At 36.8% G+C, this 20,165-nt stretch overlaps 1 protein-coding gene across 2 annotated transcripts in view; it reads left to right on the top strand.

The window, feature by feature from the left end:
• Positions 1–20,165, top strand: part of Vwa8 (von Willebrand factor A domain containing 8) — a 281,922-nt gene that overhangs the window by 110,708 nt on the left and 151,049 nt on the right. For both annotated transcript variants that reach the window (XM_070026692.1, XM_070026693.1), the window contains exon 21: positions 15,765–15,841. In XM_070026692.1, coding sequence (XP_069882793.1) covers positions 15,765–15,841 — 77 coding nt within the window. The remainder of the gene's footprint in view (positions 1–15,764; positions 15,842–20,165) is intronic.

The following is a 20,165-nucleotide window of genomic DNA, read 5'->3' as shown; positions in this document are numbered from 1 at the left end:
TAGAAGAAAAAATATTTGCAATATGATGTTTTAAAATGCTCAAGTGCCGTTACATAGGACCTACCATAAAAAATATCATGTGCTTATTTTTAGAAAATGAAAATTTAATCAATAACACACAATGCCACCCAATTTCTAGTATTAGAATTTCAAAGCAAGTCATGAAAATTTAATTTATACTTAATGAGGCACAATTAATTATTTACAACCACTACTATATAAATATTATCCAGCAAAATCTCTTTCTAGAGTTTGTCAACATTATTTTTCATCTAAGACAGACTTTTAAAATCATTTTCTAAATAATATCTGACTGATAAATTTTTAAATTTAGTTTTTTATTATAAAATGATGTACAGAGGGGTTACACTTACATAAGTCAGGTATTGTGCACATTTCTTTTTTTTTTTTTTTTTTTGGGTCTGGTCATGGGGCCTGAACTCTGGGCCTGGACGCTGTCCCTCAGCTCTTCAGCTCAAGGCTAGCACTCTACCACTTGAGCCACAACGCCACTTCCGGCTTTTTTCTTTTTTCTTATGTGGTGCTGAGGAATCGAACCCAGGGCCACATGCATGCAAGGCAAGTGCTCTACCACTGAGCCACCTTCCCAGCCCTGTGCACATTTCTTTTTGAACAGTGTCACTCTTCCCTTATTTTCTCTCAGGTTTTACCCTCTCTCCCCTTCTCCCCCAAGTTGTATAGTTCATTTCCAAGGTAGTGTCTAATATCACTGCTGAATTAATTCACCCTTTGTTACATCATTTCTGTGCTTTCCCTTCCACTCCCCAAATCAGATAAACTTACCTACAAGACAAAAGGTACAGAAATCAAAAACAGCAACAAAAGGGAAGAAAACAAATAAGCAAAAAAAGAACTGCAAAAAGTAAAATAGAACTTCACTTCTTGGAGTTGATTTCAATAAGTACCATTTTATATGATCATATATACATAGCTATTGAGCTCTTGTGATCTTTTCCTAAGAATATCCTCCTTTGGTCTCACAGTGTGAATGTCTAGAATCCTGTTTGATTTATTATATCCAAGCATAATTTTTGTCTTTTATTATCCATTGGGTTTATTTATAGATTTATAGGTACATTCTAATAAGTACAAATGAGGGAAACCATGCAATCTTTGTTTCTCTGGGTTTGGCTTACTTCACTTAATACATTTTTTTCAAGTCTTTTCATTTCCTGATGAATGGGGCATGTCATTCTTTCTGATGAAGCATAGATTACCATTTTATTGATCCATTCATCCACTGAGGGGCTTTAATTGACCTGTATTCTCAATTATTTATTTGTGGCCTATGCCAAAATTATAACATATTACATCTTCCTTGTCATATAAAAAAACAGCCCTCTCCATCTCTACCTTTTACATGTTTATGTGGCTGATTCTTCATAAACTCAGTGAGACAAAGCTTAGAAAATATCTGTTTTATTTTCCTACTAAAAGCTTAAAGTGGGTCCACCTTGACTACCAGATAAAATCTCCTTTATAAGGACACCTAAAACCACTGAGTCTTGCTCTGACTTCAAACTCTGTTTATAATTCCAGTTCTTCCAAAGTATAGAGTCCCAGCTTCCTTGTCCTGCTGTTTTTCTATGTATATACTTCACAGCTTTGCCATCTCAAGAGCTTCAGTGTTTGTTTTCTGTGAATTCTTTCTTTGTTGCCCCCAGTAGAAATAAAATCCTGTTCAGAATCCTCTGACCGGTCATTCTATTTTCTCACTGTCGTGATTCAGGTTTTTTATGTAGTTGTGATATGTATTTGATTTTGACTATGATTGAATTATAAGTTTCTTAATGAGCAAGGATTAAATTAATACTGGTATGTCTTATAATTTTCAATGTACTTTTATATCATTTTATTGTACAAGAAACTTTCAACATAAAATTTTTTTCTTTCCACATTTTACAAAAAAAAAAATTGCCAAATTTACTAAAGTTAAATTTGCTGGTATCAATTGCTCACATCTGTAATTCTAGCTACTGAGGATTCTGAAATATGTGGATCACAGTTCAAAGCCATCCCATGCGGGAAGTCTGTAAGACAATTATGTCCAATTAAACACCTTAAGGCCAAAAGTGGAGACGTAGCAAAAGTGGTGGAGCACCAGCTTTGAGCAAAAAGTAGCTAAGAGACCAGTGCCCAAGCCTTAAGTTTCAAGCCACAGTGCAGGCACAAAATATAGAAAGATTTGCCTAAGATCACGTACCTAGTATTACAGAATTAGATCTTCAAGGCTCATATTTTTCTCACTATACCACACTAACTTGTATTAACATTAATATTAAAAACAGCAAGAAGAATGTAACAGCTAACTTTTTAAAAATATGTAATTATATCTTAAAACAATACTAGAATTTGAAATCAAAGCTTCACACTTGTTGGGCCTCCAACCACAATCCTCCCAATCAAAGGCTCTCACATAGCTTTTCTGCCTGAGCTGGCCTCAAACCAGAGTCCTCTCATTGTCACTCTCCCAAGTAGCTAGGAATACAACATAAGTCAATAGTGCCCATCAAAACAGCTAACTTTTTGTGATTGATTATAACAGACTAGAATAACATAATATTCTGTGCTTTGTATATAGAGGAAAAGACATTTAAGTTTTTTCTTTTATGTAAATATTTTATATATTCTACAAAAAGTAGAGTATAATTACCCCCATTAAACCCATCAGCCAGCTTTTGAGCATTTGAGCACTTTATATATTTCCCCAATACTTTTTGTATGTTGTCTTTTTATACATTATGCTTTTTGACCATATCCTGTTTTTGTCTATAAAATAATTATTTTTATGATTATATATAACAAATTAACGACAGTTCTTTAATATAATCTAAAACATTGTCTATTTTCAGTTTTCTTCATTTATCATAATGTTAAAATTGGTTTGTTCCAGTCAGCTTTAATCAAAGCCAGGTCATTGCATAATATCAAGTCTCCTTCATATTAGCCATTTTTTGGTCACTGTGACAAATACCCAAGAAAAAGAGTTTAAAAGCAGGTAGATTTATTTTAGCTCCCAGTTTTGTGTGTTTCAGTTCATGGTTAGCAGTGAAAACTGCTTTGAGCCTGGAGCAAAAATATCATAAGAGAAGGTACAGCAGAGCAAATCAGATCACCTCATAACAGCAGGGAAGCAGAGAGAGTGAAGTAATGTCCAGGGACCAGCTAAACCTCCAGAAATATACCTACCCCTCAGTGACCTCCTTCCTGCAACTATAGCGTTCATCAGTAGATGAGTCCATTGATGAAATTATCTCTCTCATGATCCAATTTCTCCATGGCTCACAAACTGGGACCCAATCTTTCAAAACTGAAGCCTGGATGAGATACTTCATATCCAAATGATAACAGAGAGAACGAATATTCTTCCCTATTCTTTTGCAAAGTATTGTGCCACTCTCTAAATGTATAAACATTTTACTCAGCATTTACCAATATTAACACATCTTCCTTGATGAAATAGTTTTTAGAGAAAAGCAATATAAACCAACTTAATTTATTGATTGATTTACACAATAAAATTAAACTACACTCCTGTTTTCATGGCTTGAAATATCTTATTTCATTTTCTTTTTTTTTTTTTTTTTCGGTCGTGGGGCTTGAACTCTGGGCTTGGGCGCTGCCCCTCAGCTCTTCAGCTCAAGGCAAGTGCTCTACCGCTTGAGCCACAGCGCCACTTCCGGTTTTCTAGTGGTTTATTGGAGATAAGAGTCTCACGGACGTTCCTTGCCGGGGCTGGCTTTGAACCGTGATCCTCAGATCTCAGCCTCCTCAGTAGCTAGGATTACAGGCGAGAGCCATTGACGCCCGGCTTCTTATTTCTTTTTCTTAATTTCCATGGCTATTTATTTTTATATCAAATCATTTGTACATTGTCAAAATCAAATAATCTACTTAGTATCAGCCTAGTGGAGTTCTATAAACATTATATCTTCTCTTTTCTCTTGATTACAACATTATTGTGAGAGGGACTTAGTTTTTTTAATATTTGTTGAATTATTTAATACTGAGATACAATCCATATTTTATTGCCAAAATTAAAATATGTGTGAATTTTGTTAATTAATTTGAATTGAGTCCTGGCAGATTGCTACAGTGTGCCATCAAAAATATACCATGTTGCTATGCCAGCATGATTATCTAATGTTTGTAGGGGGACTGAACAATTCATCCAGAAATTCTCTTGCCTGTGTTCCCGGTTGGTCATGGCAGCAGGGAAGGGAAAAGCTAAGTGTGCTATGCTGTTAATGGCTTTATGGCCTAGGAGTCTCAAGTCTATGAAATACTTTCTTCTCAAATACAGTGATATTTAACTTTATATCAGCATCACCACCATCATCATCAGTATCATCATCATCCTCATTATCATTCTTTCCCAAACATCTTGGTTAGTAAGAGTACCTGAATTATAGTTTTTGCTTTTATGTTTGCCAATTTAGTTTGTCTAGCTGGTATTTTCTTAGAGTATTTTTTTGTTTCCCCAACATTTATGTGGAATTTGTATTTTGTTCTCACAAACACACTGATTTCTACGCTTTCATACATTATTTGTTACGGCTGCTTTGGTGGTAACTAGTGGCTGACCACACTGCCCAAAAGTATATCTTTGCCATTTATAGCAGCACAGCAATTCAAAATGAAATTTTTAGAGATACAGATTTTATTATTCTTGTGTAAAGAATTATTGTGTAAAGGTTATTATTTTGATCGGAAGCTTTATGAGTTGTTTTGGAAGTGTGCATTTAAAATGTCTTTGTGGTGCTTTTTGTTGGTGGAACCCATTTTTGTGGAAATTGAAACTATGTTCTATTCAGTTTTATTTTTTCTGCTTATGTCTCTCTCTCTCTCTCTCTCTCTCTCTCTCTCTCTCTCTCTCTCTCTCTCTCTCTCTCTCTCTCTCTCTCTCTCTCTCATATAGAAGAAAACCTTATTTGGCTATAAGATTATAGAATATTACTGCCAGATAGTTTAAGAGATTAGTAGAACCTTCATGTTCAAGTGAGCAGAAGCTAGACTTTATTGTTTCCTGATTTATTGCCATTAGTTTATTTTGCTATTGTATTTAGTACTTGTTAATGGTATTTTCTAAAAAGGAACTGAAGTTACTATGTAAAGAACATCTCTGAATATTACACAACTTTGTGAAAATTATTTAAGTAGTGGGATTTAGAAGGAAGCCCCAAAATAACAGAGGACACAATAGAAAGCTAAGCATTGAGCCCATGTAAAAAAAAAAAAAACAAACTACTATAGAGGAAAAAAATCTGAATGGACCATATCACTATTCACCCTTCTGAATCTTAGATTCCATTTAAGACATTCTCAGACACTTGGTTTAGTTGTTTTGTAACCTTGGACTGTTTTATAATCCAGGACAACAAGATATAAACTCTCATGCAAATCAGCTCCTGACTTCTGTTTTCTGTAATGAAATATAAAATACAACCCAAACTGTTAGTTAGGATAAATGGGTGCTAATGATTTCTTGTATGCAGGGTTCTTAACTTTTTAGAACTTAAATTGGCCACTCTCCAGTACAAGAATATCCTTCTCTTTCAGTCACACTGATGTGAGGGTTCATTTTGCACTGAAGAAACAAATGCTGTGCAAAATGCTGCACAAATGTTAATGCCTCCTCTTTCCTGCACAAAGGGAGCAGAAAGTTTCTGAAAGTTTCTCCACCTTTAGCAAGAGCAAGTCTCAAGGCTTCCTTTTTTTAAAAGAAAAAAACCCTTTTCCTTCTGATTTTAATAGTTAATATCTGCAGATTGTGAGTGATGGAACCCTAACAAGGGGAGTGGTGTTGTTTTTAAAGTATGTCTACTTGCCAGAGCACCTGACACATTACTAGAGTATACTGTGGGGAGAGGCAGTGGTTTATAGGAATTCAAAGGAGGGCAAGAGGACAGAAAATAACTGGACAATCAGGCAATGCTGTGGACAAGTGAGAACATCCCATCAGAAAGCTATGGGGGTTGCGGGGGAGATGGTAGACTAGCTGACATGAGCAAAGACAGAAATGTGCAGGTAATTGTTCTTGAGACAGTTGGCTGGCAGGAACATGTGAGTGAGACTTGCAGACAGTTTGTTGTTCAACTGCTGTTTCAGACTTGAAGCTTCAGGGCCTGTCATTGAACTTTCCATATTCAAGTCCCAGGATGACTGTCCTCTTAGCCCAAATCTCATTTCTAAACTGTTCTCTTTGCCTGCTTCCATTCTTCCTTACCCTTGTCTCCTAATCTTTTCCTTTCTCTTGCTCCCCCTTGATAGAATTCAGGTAGTTTCCTAAGTTGTGTATTTCCTACTTATCTAAGTTGACAGGCCCAGAGTCCTTTTTCTGTGAAGGATTTTACTAAGGAAACAACATAACTAAAATAGCAGACCTGAGAATTCTTTTTTTTTTTAATTTTTTTAATTAATTTTTTTTTAAATTTTATTTTCTTGTGAAGATGCTATACAGATAGGTTACAGTTACATCAGTAAAGTAATGAGTACATTTCTTGTCCGGCATTGAGAATTCTTTTTTTTTTTTGTATTTTATTTTATTTTTTTATTGTGAAAATACTGTACAGAGGGGTTACAATTACATGGGCAAGATAGTGAGTACATTTCTTATCAAGCATTGTAGCCTCCTCCTTTGTTTACCCTTCCTATCCCTTCCCAGCCTCCCTTCCACCCCCTTCACCCTATCCTCCCCCTCCCACCCACCAAAGTTGTAAAGTTCATTTTGGACATGACAACTTGTACTTCTCATTGTTGCAACGGGTCCACCTGTATCCTTATTTAAATGACTTGTTTTTCCCCTTCCCCTCCACAAATTATACTGACATCAAATACAGTGAAAGCAGGGGTTATACTTGTGGGGGAGGGACATACAAAGCAACAAAGAAATAATCTTATAAATGTGTTAGAAACAAATGCATGAAAGAAAAAAACATTTAAATACATATCTTAGGGTTCATTTTCCTAACATCACCTTATCTGGCCTTTTCTGCTTGACTCAGTTCTCTGGGCTTTTCTCTCACAGAAACCAGAAACATCTTTACTTCTGCCCTCAGTTTGATTGTATCTGAGGAACTTCACAGATTCCCTACTTCTCCCAAACCTGTAATTAAAGAGCCCTTTGCCTCCTGGCTCTGTCGTGGTCCCTCTTCCCAGTACACTTGCATGAAGAATTCAGTATATATTGTCATGAAGAATTCAGTAAGACAGCACCATCGTGATAGAACTGGCATTTTTTAAGGCTTTCTCCATCTATAGAGTAAAAAACAAATTTACTCAATGTTATCCTCAAGATTTATCATGATGTAACAAATTGCTATGTCAATTTTATTAAATGACTAGCAAGAAAAGATAAATATGAATAAGATGAAAATATTAGCAGGGTTTTTTTAGCAGTGATATTTTAGTTGCCAAATTTTCCAGTGAGAAAAAAATGAGGATGTGTAATTTTTATAATGGAAAAAGAAAACATTATTTATTTATGCAATTAAAGTAATCCTAAGGATTTTCTGTTCTAGGCAGAAACTATGAGTGAAAGGAACAAATTGCTCTAACCGTTTAATTTTGTTCAGGATATTTACAGAAATTCCTTCCTAGATTATTCTTTCAACATTTCCTCAAAGGAGCCATCAGATCTTCATAAAATGAAGTAGGAAATGGCCTGATGTGATCTGACTTAGAAAACAAACTAAACAAGTTGTGGACTAGCCTGTGGGGTGGTTAGAGGTGGGAAAGCAATCCAGTTCTTCCCAGGAACAGAGAAGAGAATGCTCTCCTCTCTGACTGAGTCAGTGAATTGGAGAGGAAAAAGCAAATCTGAGAAACAGTCACTTCAAAGTAAACACATCCCAAATTAAACTCAGCTGCCCTCCCCCACCCAGCCAATCTACTTCTCTCTTCCCACATTTCTTTCTGAGGAAATAGTATAACCTACCAGTCTGTTGTCCAAGACAGAAATTTTTATTTTGCCTTTTCACCCTTCATCCAGGATAACACAGCATCCTGTTAGTTCACTTTCCTGGGAATCTTTTTAATACACCTACTTCTTTCTATCCCTTCGTTTAGGCCACTATCATTTTTTTAGATAAAATATTATAGGTTTATTTAAAATTTAATTCTCACCTTGAGTATGCAAAATACAAACTCCACAAAATGTTCAAATTTTTTTACTTTGTAGTTTACAAATATACAAAATAGAAGTTTGCTTGAATTTATATTACATATTTATTAAGGCAAGGAACTATACAGAAAAAACACATTTGTTCTGCTTAAGGCATACTTGGGAATAAACCATTGTACAAATTGTTGCACATATGAAACCACAGTGCATAACAAGACTGCCTGAATGAAAAAAAAATGTTAAAGTAAACCAGGTGTAATTTACCTGACTTAGGTCATACATGCAGATCAAATTATGCAGCAGTTTGAACTTAGGCTTCCTCCTTTGGTACCTTTAGAACCAAGACTCACCAAGCACCATCATTTAGGCTATTAGAACACATATTCTGTACCTGAAATTTCTTCCTCTTCTTCTAACTGAATAATGGCCTTTAGAAGGCAAAGAGAATACAAGGTGATCTTTATATTTATATTGCATCTGAAAATACAATTCAAGGGAATTATGTTCTTCCCTTCTCCCCCTTCTCCCAACTGAGGGATCTAATTTATACCCTGATATCCACAGCTTCCAGTCACCCCCATTGTGGTGTTTGTAAATCCAGGCATATTCAAGTTGATTCAGAATTGGAATGATAGAAGATCCAGTCTCAGACCCCATCTGTTCTTTGATTTTTAAAAAATTTTTTTTGTCTTTTGTGATTCCTCCTTTCTCTTGATTATCCATTTCACAAGCTGACTTGTTGTGACCGTGATTGTAGTGCTTTGCCAGCCGAGCTCTCCTCCACATGGGAAGACAACGTGAGAGGTTTGAAAAAAAAATACCGAATTCTCTTCTGGCAGTGTGGATCGTCGTATGTATCCACGGTCTGGGTTTTAAAAGCGCCTCTTCATGTGTAAGGCCAGGTGGTCCGACCCGGAAAAGGCCCTGTCGCACTTCTGGCACTGGAAGGGGCGGTACCCCATGTGTTTTCGATAGTCCCTGGTCAGTTCATTGGAGCAGGCAGACTTCCACCCACAGCCATCCCAGTCACAGTGGTAAGGTTTCTCACCTGTGTGGGTACGGAGACGTGCCTTGAGATGAGAACTTTTTGTGTAGGTTTTGCCGCGGCCCGCTTAATCACAAGTGGGGTGGCTGTCCTTTTCCGGGGTGAGACTCTTCCCCTCTTTGGCTTGGGCTTCTCTGGCAGACAGATTTTTTTTTTTTTTTTTCAGTGTCCATAAAAATTTTTTTTTTTAAATTGTATTTTATTTTATTTGAGAACATACTGTACAAAGGGGCTACAATTACATGGGCAGGATAATGGATACATTTCTTACCAAGGATTGCAGCCTCCTCCTTTGTTTACCCTTCACTTCCCTTCCCCGCCTCCCCCCTCCCCCCACCCAATTTTACCCCCCTCCCCCCACCCAATTATACCCCCCTCCCCCCCCCACACCGGCATTGTAAAGCTGGTTTTGACATGACATTTTGTACTTCTCATTGTTGCAACAGGTCCACCTGAATCCTTAAACGACTTGTTTGTCCCCATCTACTCCACATGTTATACTGACATCAAATATAGTGAAAACGGGGGTTACACTGTGAGGGAGGGACATACAAAGCAACAAAGAAATAATCTTATAAATGCATTAGAAATACATGCATGAAAGAAACGAAAACATTAAAATACATATTTAAGGGTTCATTTTCCTAGCATCACATTATCTGACCTTTTCCGCTTGACTCATACCTATACTAGATATTGCAAATAAGGGAAACCATGGGACCTATGCTTCTTTGGGCCTGGCTTACTTCACTTAATATAATTTTTTCCAAACCTTTCCATTTCCTAACAAATGGGGAAATGTCATTCTTTCTGATGGAGGCATAGAATTCCATTGTGTATATATACCACATTTTCTTGATCCATTCATCTACTGAGGGGCATCTGGGTTGGTTCCATATCTTAGCTATGGTAAATAATGCTGCAATAAACATAGTTGTGCTGGTAGCTTTAGTGTGGTCTTGTTTGTAAACATTTGGGTAAATGCCCAAAAGTGGGATTGCTGGATCATAGGGGAGATCTATGTGAAGTCTTTTGAGGAACCTCCATACTGCTTTCCAAAGTGGTTGAACAAGTTTACATTCCCACCAACAATGAAGTAGGGTTCCTTTCTGTCCACATCCCCTCCAGCATCTGTTGTTATTGGAGTTCTTGATTTTTGCTGTTCTAACTGGAGTGAGGTGATATCTCAATGTTGTTTTGATTTGCATTTCTTTTATGGCTAGGGATGTTGAACATTTCTTCATGTGTCTATTGGCCATCCTTCTTTCTTCTTCAGAGAAGCTTCTCTTTAAGTCTTTCGCCCACTTATTTTTTTTGTGTGTGTGAAGATACTGTACAGTTACATGAGTAAGGTAATGAGTACATTTCCTTTCAAACATTGTTACCCCCTCCTTTGCTTTTCCTCTACCATCCCTTCCCTCTCTACTTCCCAAACTCCCCACCCCCAACCAAATTGTAAAGTTCGTTTTTAACATCCACTATCATTTTTTATTGAACTTTTTAAGGGAATTTCCAAACTGCTTCCCTTTGCTGGCACTTTTGTTATTTTTCTATCAGACCATTCCATCAGTGTGAGCTTCCAAAACAGAAAATCTGATACCATTATGTGTTCTTAGGGAATAGTACAAACTCTACCAAGGTTTTGACACCTACCTTTCCAGCCTTGTTCCTTCAGCTCTTTTTCTCCACTTATCCAGTCATTTGTCCACAAGAACTACTCACACATTGTTCTTTCTACCTGGAACTCCCTATCCCTTCTTCCCCAGACCTCCTACTGTATCCTCACTAACTCAACTTAAACATCACTCTTGCAATGGGCTTTTCTGAGCCTTAAGTTAAATCTTAAAGCATCTTGGATGACACTCACTTTGGATATCCATAACATTTGTGTAATTGTCTATGCTTCTTGTTAGACTGTAAGCTGTGGGCATAGCCAAGCACCATAGCTATTGTATTTATTATCATATATAAAAAAGCTCAGCTAGATTCGTGCTGAGCTCATATAGGTCCTCACAATAGTTAATGAATTAGACAAGAAGAAAAGAAGGACAGGAAGAAGAGGAAAGCCAAAAAGAGGAGAAGGAAAGTGGGAAGAAAGGGAAAAAATGTTTTATGGATAGTGACCACAAAGATCCTAGTGACATTTTGAATGAAGTTAGGAGGGGGAAAAAAGGAAAGTATCAAAATTATTAAGAGATTCAAGAACACTAGCAAGCCCAAATCAGTCTCCATCATTGCAATCAAAGATGTATGCATTGAATAGTGAGATCCATAGCCATTTGTTAAATTGGGGTTGAAAAGAGAGGCAAATAGGTGTGGTAATGAGTTCAGTATGAACCTGTGAAACAGAAATTCTGATGACTGGAACAGGCACTCTCAAATGGAGCTTAGGAAAGAGGTGTGAGCCACCTGTGATTACTGAGGCTGGGAGAGTGGGTGAGAGAGAGTTCATAGAGCCAGAAGACAGCTGAGGCCAGGGTTCTGGAGACCTTAACATTTCAAGATACAGCCAAAAGCTTCTTTCTGGCAGCTGGGGGTTTCATTCTATATCTGTGAGAAGTTTAAGCTCTAAATGGTACACTGCTCAAGAATTTGAAAAAGCATGGCTGTTTCAGCAATTCCAGAGGTGGGAAAGGAGGAGGAACTCCCTTAGCTTATCAGGACTCACTACATTCAGAAAATCCTTCTCCTTCTGATATGATCGTGCATTTGTGATGTTTGCTTTTCTCTAAGATTACCAAATTTAAAACAGCTTTAACCACAGGCATTTTAGTCACTGATTTTATCTATTTAAATTTTTATGTTTATTGCAGAATACCATTTTAAGCCTACATAGCTGCTGAAGTTGACATGCAAATGTGCAAATAAAATTTTTCTTCTTTGTGCTTCTGTGCTATGCTTGAAATTACTTTTAGCAAAATCCAGTCAGATGTTCAAAGGATTCCTAGAAGGTGAAATGACCCTTTCTTCTCTTGTTAGTGATTTTTATTAGTTTGACATTCAGCTCTGACAACCTTGAATCTTTAGTAGGTGAAATAAATTAAGATAATTCACAAAATTTCTCCTACTTTCATAAGTCTGTACCATACCACAGTTCTGTTAGTTTTCTGACTACCTTGATCATCATTTGTGTTTTAGGAGGATTTGCATTTTCTTTCTGTATTCATTTATTTGACAAATCTTTATTAAATACATTATTTGTGACAGGTGCTATACTGGGCTCAGATATAATAATAAGCAAAGCAGAATGCCCCCATGTTCCCTGTCCCTCAGTACATGCACATTTGTATGGTTTGAATAGACAATGACAGAGCCATTGGTAGTTTTATTAAAACATGTATGTAGTAAAATTTACTAGTTGTGTATATAGTAAAAATACAAGTAGTAGGTGCTGGGAAGGTGGCTCAGTGGTAGAGTGCTTGCCTTGCATGCATAAGGCCCTGGGTTTAATTCCCCGGCACCACATAAGCAGAAAAAGCCGGAAGTGGGGCTGAGGCTCAAGTGGTAGAGCACTGGGCTACAGCTGAAGAGCTGGGGGACTGTGCCCAGGCCCAGAGTTCACGCTCCACAACCGACAGAAAAAAAAAAAAAAATACAAGTAGTAGTGCTTACTTCTCTACTAGGCTTCTGCTATTTCTACAAAGCACCACACATTTATTCTACCCACCTGATTATTTGAAGAAAGGTCCAGAGTCCCTATATTAATTTCAAACCGAAAGAAACATAATCCATAATGTAGAGGCTAGAAGAAGGAGCATCTGAATATACACACATGAGTTTAAGTCCTCGCTCCACTATGACTAGCAATATGACTATGAACACCTTGCTTACCTTCTTTGAGCCTTGGATTCTTGATTTGTGAGAGTGAAACAACCCCCTCTTTTTTTTTTGTTACTCATGGGTCTTGAACTCAGGGCTTGGGCTCTGTCCTTTGAACTCTTTCACTACTGCTGTAAGCCACAGTGCCACTTCCAGTTTTTCTACTGGTTAACTGGAGATAAGAGTCTCATGAACTTTCTTGTCAATTTCTATCTCATGGTCTATCTCAGTAGATAACACATGGTAATGTGTAATATAGAACCTAGCCGACTACAAGATAATAAAGTTATTATTGCCACTGCCTATGACAGAACTTGGCTCTTTATCCGTTTCTAGTCTTTTTACAAAAACTAATTTATAGTAGATTTACCGCCATCATTTGTATTCTACCTGCAAGTGAAAACTTTGAAACAGGGAAGTAGTGTGGGAGTAATTCCAGATTTAATAGTCTGTCTTCAGTATGTGGTAAGGAAAGATGGGCATTTCTAAAAGCACATATACTTGAGTTTTATTACTATATCTGGATTCTAGTTTTAGGGTCTCAGGATTTAATTTAATTTTTTAAAATTTACTTTATTGTTCTTATAGAAGTAATGTACAGAGGGATTACAAATACATGAGTCAGCTAATGAATACATTTCCTTTCATACAGTGTCTTCTGTTCTCTCATTCTCTTCCAGTCCCTTCCTTCCATCTCCAGCTATGAGTTATATAGTTCACTTTCATCACTGTCTAGTGAGCTCCACTGTTGCAGTTTTCACCCTTTTTCCCTCTAGTTCTGTATCCTCTCCCCAATCCTTCAAAAGATATACTCTTAAATACACTATACATAAGGTAAAGAAGACAGAGCCATCAAAAAGTAAAAAAGAAAAAAGGGGAAAAGAAGTCTCTTGTTTCCATATCTTGGAGTTTCATTTTATATATATATATTATTTTATGTAAATATGAAGAGGCATTTAGGCATTGCACCTTTGTGCTTCTTTCCTAAGGGTATCTTCTTTTGGTTTCAATGTGTGTGAGTATCTAGAATCCTTTATAATTTATCATATTCCAGTACAGTTTAGATCTAATTTCAGCATTTCAGAGAGAACAAGCACCGTTTATCTCTCTTAGTTTGGCTTACCCCACTTAACACGATTCGTTCTAGTTCCATCCATTTCCCTGCAAGTGACATTATTTTATTATTTCTAATGGTTGTGCAAAATTCCATTGTGTGTAAGTATCACACTTTTTGGATCCACTCATCTATTGTGGGACATACGGGTTCCTGAGCTGTTTCCACATCTTGGCTATTGTGAATAGTATGGTAATGAACATGGATGTGTAGGTGTCATATCCTGGCTTATGATGTTCAGGATAGATGTCCAGGAGTGGTATGGCTGGGTCATAGGGAAGGTCTATGTTTAGTTTTTTGAGGAACCTCTAGACTGCTGTCCAGAGTGGTTGTACTAATTTACATTCCCACCTACACTTGCATGCCTGAGGCCCTAGGTTCGATTCCTCAGCACCACATAAGCAAAAAGAAAAAAAAGCTGGAAGTGGCGCTATGGCTCAAGTGGTAGAGTGCTAGCCATGAGCTGAAGAGTTGAGGGACAGCGCCCAGGCCCAGGGTTCAGGCCCCATGACCGGACCCCCCAAAAAAACAAAACAACAACAACTACATTCCCACCTACAATGCAATAGGGTTCCTTTTTCTCCACATCCCCACCAACATTTGTTGTTGTTCAAATACACAAAGTTGGCCAATCTTGCTGGAGTGAGATGGAATCTGAGAGTTGTTTTGATTTGCATTTGCTTTATGGCCAAGGGTAATGAGCATTTCCTCATGTGGTGTTTTGTTTTTTGTTTTTTGTTTTTTGCCATTCTTACTTCCTCTTCTGATAAGTCTCTCCTTAGCTCCCTTGCCCATTTAGTGATTGGTTTAGTAGGTTTGGAAGGGGTTAATTTATTGAGCTCCTTGTATACATTGGATATTAGGGTCGCAAGATTTTAGAGGACTATGAAGAGGGAATAAAAAGATAAGTGCTTGATTATAGCAGGAAATTATGTTTCTATTTTTATACTTATTTTCCTGTAACTGAAAGCCATGCTTCTGAAGTATGAGAAAAATCACTGATGAGAAAAAAATGTTATACATACTTGTTTTTATTTGTTTTTGTTTTTATACATATTTGATCAACTTTGGTGCCATTCTTAAAACTGAAATAGTTGACATTCTGCTGTAATGTCCCAGCTTCAGTATAAACTTATTTTAAAAAGAAGCCAAGATATAGGAGGGTAAGTTACACATTTTCTTTAAACAAGAATAGCTTAGATCAAGTATGTTTAGAGTAAGCTTGGAAATGGAAACATTTATGCCCTAGAAAATGGGCTATGTAAAAATTCTTGTTTGATGTTCATTAACAACAAACTAAAATACTACAATCTTTTTTTTTTTGGGGGGGGGGGTCTGGTCATGGGGCCTGAACTCTGGGCCTGGGCGCTGTCCCTCAGCTCTTAAGCTCAAGCCTAGCGCTCTACCACTTGAGCTACAGCACCACTTCCGGCTTTTTTCTTTTTGCTTATGTGGTCCTGAGGAATGGAACCCAGGGCCTCAGGCATGCAAGGCAAGCGCTCTACCACTGAGCCAAAACTTCCCAGCCCCTAAAATACTACAATCTTAATAAAGTAGGTCCTGGCAAAATATTTTTCTGGTTTGGTAGAAACAACCTCTAAACCAAAGTGTCTTTCTATTTAAAGCAAACTTTGAAATTGCAGGGAGTTGGCAAAAACAAGATTGTTGACCGGTTCCTTCACCTGCTCAACAGACCCCGAGAATATATCCAGCTGCACAGGTAAGAGCATTTGAGCCACCAGCTCTTAAAGTCTGATTAAATAATCCATCACTCTCCTAGTACAAATTAAAGCTCATTTTATAAGCCAGTTTCATTCATTCTTCCTACTGTTATTTCTCTTTTCTTTAAAAGGCAGTAAAACCATGCAACCATTTTTTTTAGGTAATAGATATCTATCTGGTATATTTCTTTAAAACTTTTATTGTTATTACACAGGTTATATACAGAGGGGTTACAGTTACATAAGTCAGGTAAAGAGTACATTTCTTTTCAGACAATATCACCCCTTCCCTCACCAACCATTTATTTTTAAAGTGATTCATGCTTTGTAAACATGAATTAATAGACAGTTTTGTGGACAGAGAGTGATGAACATTATATTCTAGGAACAGATCAGATCAGCTCTGAGGCCCTTAATTTAGAAGAAAAACACATTGAGCCTAAGCACCTTTTTTCACAAGATGCTCAAGTAGTTCAGAGAGAAAGAACAACTGAGTGGGTCTCAGGTGAGAAATAAAGAGCGCTGAAAGGTAGATAAAGGATGCTGTTTTTGTTGTTTCTTCTTCCTTAAAGCAGTTGGTACATGGTTACAGTGCTGGCTCAAGAATAGTTTTGAAGCAAATAAACTTTTTCAACATGGATAATTTCAGCTTTAGCAGTGACTGTTTAAAAAAATATACCTGGTGCAGGTGGCTCATGCCTGTAATCCTAGCTACTCGGGAGGCTGAGATCTGAGGATCTCAGGCAAGAAAGTCTGTGAGACTCTCTCCAATTAACCACCACAAAACTGGAAGTGGTGATCTGGCTCACATGGTAGACTGCTTACCTTGAGCTGAAGAGCTCAGGGACAGCACCCAGGCAGGCCCAGAGTTCAAGCCCCACAACCAACAAAATTAAAAACACTTAAATAATAATAATAATAATACATAAGAAGCACCATCACAATCTAAAAAGAGAGGTAGGAGCTTCAGCAAACACAGTAAGTATCAAACAACCTAATCACAGTAGTTAAAAAGAATTACTTTCCAGTATGGTCTTTTTGCTCAATAATGACTAGTTTCTGAGAGCGAATTGTGGAGGATAGAAGGAGGGTAGTGAAAGGACAAAGAGAAAAGGACCATGCAAAGATGGAAAGATGAGATGTGGCCAGAAGCTTCCTCTTGGGATTTATACCTATGGCTTTAATAGCAATGGTACCTGATTAACCCTAGCACAGTATAGAACTACAAAACTGGCCAGAATCGCAAGCACTGGGGAAAAAACACTGAGCAATGGTAGCAGAGCTCCAGCATGATCAGGAGCCTTCATTAAGCATTCTTAATATTCAGAGGAGATCCTGGAAAGTTTATGCTTTAGATGTAGGATTGGCCTTTCCATATAATAAAAGGAACTCTGTATCTACCCTGAGAAAGTTTAGCAATAAACTTCCATTATTTTGGAAGTTCTTTCTCATACTGAATGATTTGAAAAAGAAAAAGAATTGACTGAGCTTAGTGACTCATACTTAGCATCCCAGCTACTTGGGAAATGGACATCAGGAAGGTCAAGATTTGAGGCCAGGGAGTACTCATCTCAACTTAACAAGGTGAACATGGTGGTTAGCATTCATAATACAACCCCACCTATACCGGAGATGTGTGTAGGATTGTAGTCCAACTGGCAGAGCAAAAACTTGAACCCTATCCAAAAAGTAAAGCAAAAGGGGTGGAAGCATGGCTCAAGTGGAGCATCATCTTTCTACCAAACAGGAACCTTAAAATCTAAGAGAGAGAGAGAGAAAGAGACAGAGAGAGAGACAGAGAGAGACAGAAAGGAAGAGAGGGAGAAAGGGAGAAAGGAAAAAAAAGAATGGATATTTGAGAAAACACAAAGGAATGCCTTGGAAAGATATGTGTGTTTGAGCTCATGTTTACTAGATCTGAAAACTGCCAACACTCAACAACAAACAACATAGCATTTCTAATGTCAAGCCTTCAGTACAAAATTGATAGGCACAAAAAAGCAGGAAAACTGATCAATAAATACAGAGGCAAAAATGTAAGACCATGGAATTAGCAGGCAAAGACTTATAAAATAGCTGCCTTAAATGTAGGTAAGTAATTCAAAGGGGGAAATAAACAAATGAGGGATAACTAGGAATTCCCAGTAGAGTTTGCCACCCTAAACAGAGCAGCTTCACATGCACCAACTGGCATCTCCAAAGGAGGAGATAAAATGGGACAGAACAGTATCTAATGATCGTGGGAAATCCTCCAATTTAATGTAAAACATAAAGTCATGCATGTAGAAAGATTGGTGAATCTCAAGCAGAAAGACATAATATATACATCATAACCAAGTGGCTGAAAACCAAGAGAAAATATTTAAATCACAGAAGGGGAAAAGGAATATTACGCAAAGGGGAACAATGATTTTAAAATATGACTGCCAGTTTCTCATGAGAAATGAAAAAACTCAAATTCATTAAAATGGTTGGCTTTTAAAGTGCTAAACAAAAAAAATCAGATTAGTACATTTGTCACAAATACTCTTTAAATGTAAAGTCAAAGACATTTCAGATGAACGAAAGCCAGAGTATTTTTCATCACCAAATTTGAGTGATGAAATTACAAAGCTAGGCACCAGTGACTCAAGCCTATAATTTTGAGGAGTCTGAAATCTAAGGATTGAGTTTCACAGCCAGCCCAGGCAGGAAAGTCCTTGAGACTCTTTTATCTTCAATTAACCAGCAAAATCTAGAAGTGAAGGTGTGGCTCAACTAATATGGTGCCAACCTTGATCAAAATGCTAAAGGCCAGCATGTAGGCCAAGTTCAAGCCCCAATACTTGCACAAAAAGGAAAGAAATTGCATTTCAATAATGCAAAGTTATATTTCAGCAACATGTAATTGGATAATATGTCATAAGCAGGGAATGCAAAGGGCTGGTGTCTGTTTTGTACCTGAAATTGGCTGTCTGCCTTCTCAAATACTTGCCCCTGGCAGTCATTAGTGTTATTAGTCTGTTCAAAGAAACAACACTGGCCATCACTGAACCTCCCTTTTACTGAATTTCTTTTCCATTTCAGTAATTTCTGATTTTGCCTCCCTTTTATCATCTTTAGACTTAGTACACTGTTACTTTGCTAGCTTTTTTTATATGAATGCCTAAATCCTGATTCTCAGCCTTTAAATTATCATACATGTTTAAGGCTGTTTAGTTGAGAACATGGATATTCAACATGCATTTAGAAGTTTACAAGATTGGCTACAGAATTTATTCTGCCTCAAATGCCTTTCATACTGACCTTTTGTCATGGACTAACAAAGGTCCATGAAAGAATGCAGTTGAAAGCTGCTGATTTATATTATGGAGTAATTCTAATATTGGCTAAATAAATGTGAAATATATTCTCTTCAAAATTTTGGAAATTCAGATGTAATAAAATTTCAAAGTTAAGAGCTTAATATGGCCTGGAAAATTTAATAAACGGATAGGTTATTTGATATAGGCTGGTTTGTTATTTAATTTTAAACATAGCTCAATGTAAATAAAATAGCCCACATTTAAGCCCATATTTGTTACCAAGGTAAAAATAATATACTAGTTAACCAATCTTGAGTGGCCAACCTTCCTCTTCAGCTTTGTTGAGGATTAGGGTCTGGGTCAAAGTCAAGGCACACACCTCTTTTTTTAAGTAAGATTTGACACCAGCTTATTCACAAAATAGGTTAGTGAAGACTGGTATTTTTACAAAACAAAACAAAAATCAATGCCTATTATGACAATGAGACAAAAAAACAAAAGGTACAGCCAATAGAGTACTTGCAAATTCTATAGACAGTAAACAATATTTCAAACTTACACACAAATTTATATATACTTATCTATGCATATATGTACTTTTAAAGGTTATATGCATACTGTGTAATGATCAGTATTATAAACTTATTTGCTAGTTTTCTACCCAGAAAAATTCTTTGGAGTAAAAATATATTTGGCATTCCTGATTTTCACATGTAATCTCCTATAGTTGGGTTTTAAGATGAGACCTCCTTTTAGTAGCATGTAGGGAAAATTTTGTCTACATCATTTGACAAGATAACAAATTTTCCTAGTGGGAATGAAAACTATCCCATTTCTTGGTCTAGATATTGGGACAAATACCAAAATCAATGACAAAGCAAAATGCTTTACTTCTGGATTTAATGGAGAAAAAAATTAAAAAGTTTGAGGAGAATGGTTAATCCAAAAATTATTAGTAATGGGGAAATAAAATAATGTACATAAAAAAATTTCAAAGTTAAATGTTTATCAAAGTTAAATGTTTTATAGCACCTATTTA

The sequence above is a fragment of the Dipodomys merriami genome, unplaced genomic scaffold (assembly GCF_024711535.1).
Source record: "Dipodomys merriami isolate MVZ:Mamm:240054 unplaced genomic scaffold, mDipMer1.0.p SCAF_188, whole genome shotgun sequence".
NCBI lineage: Eukaryota > Metazoa > Chordata > Mammalia > Rodentia > Heteromyidae > Dipodomys > Dipodomys merriami.
This window is presented reverse-complemented; position numbering and strand designations above follow the sequence as displayed.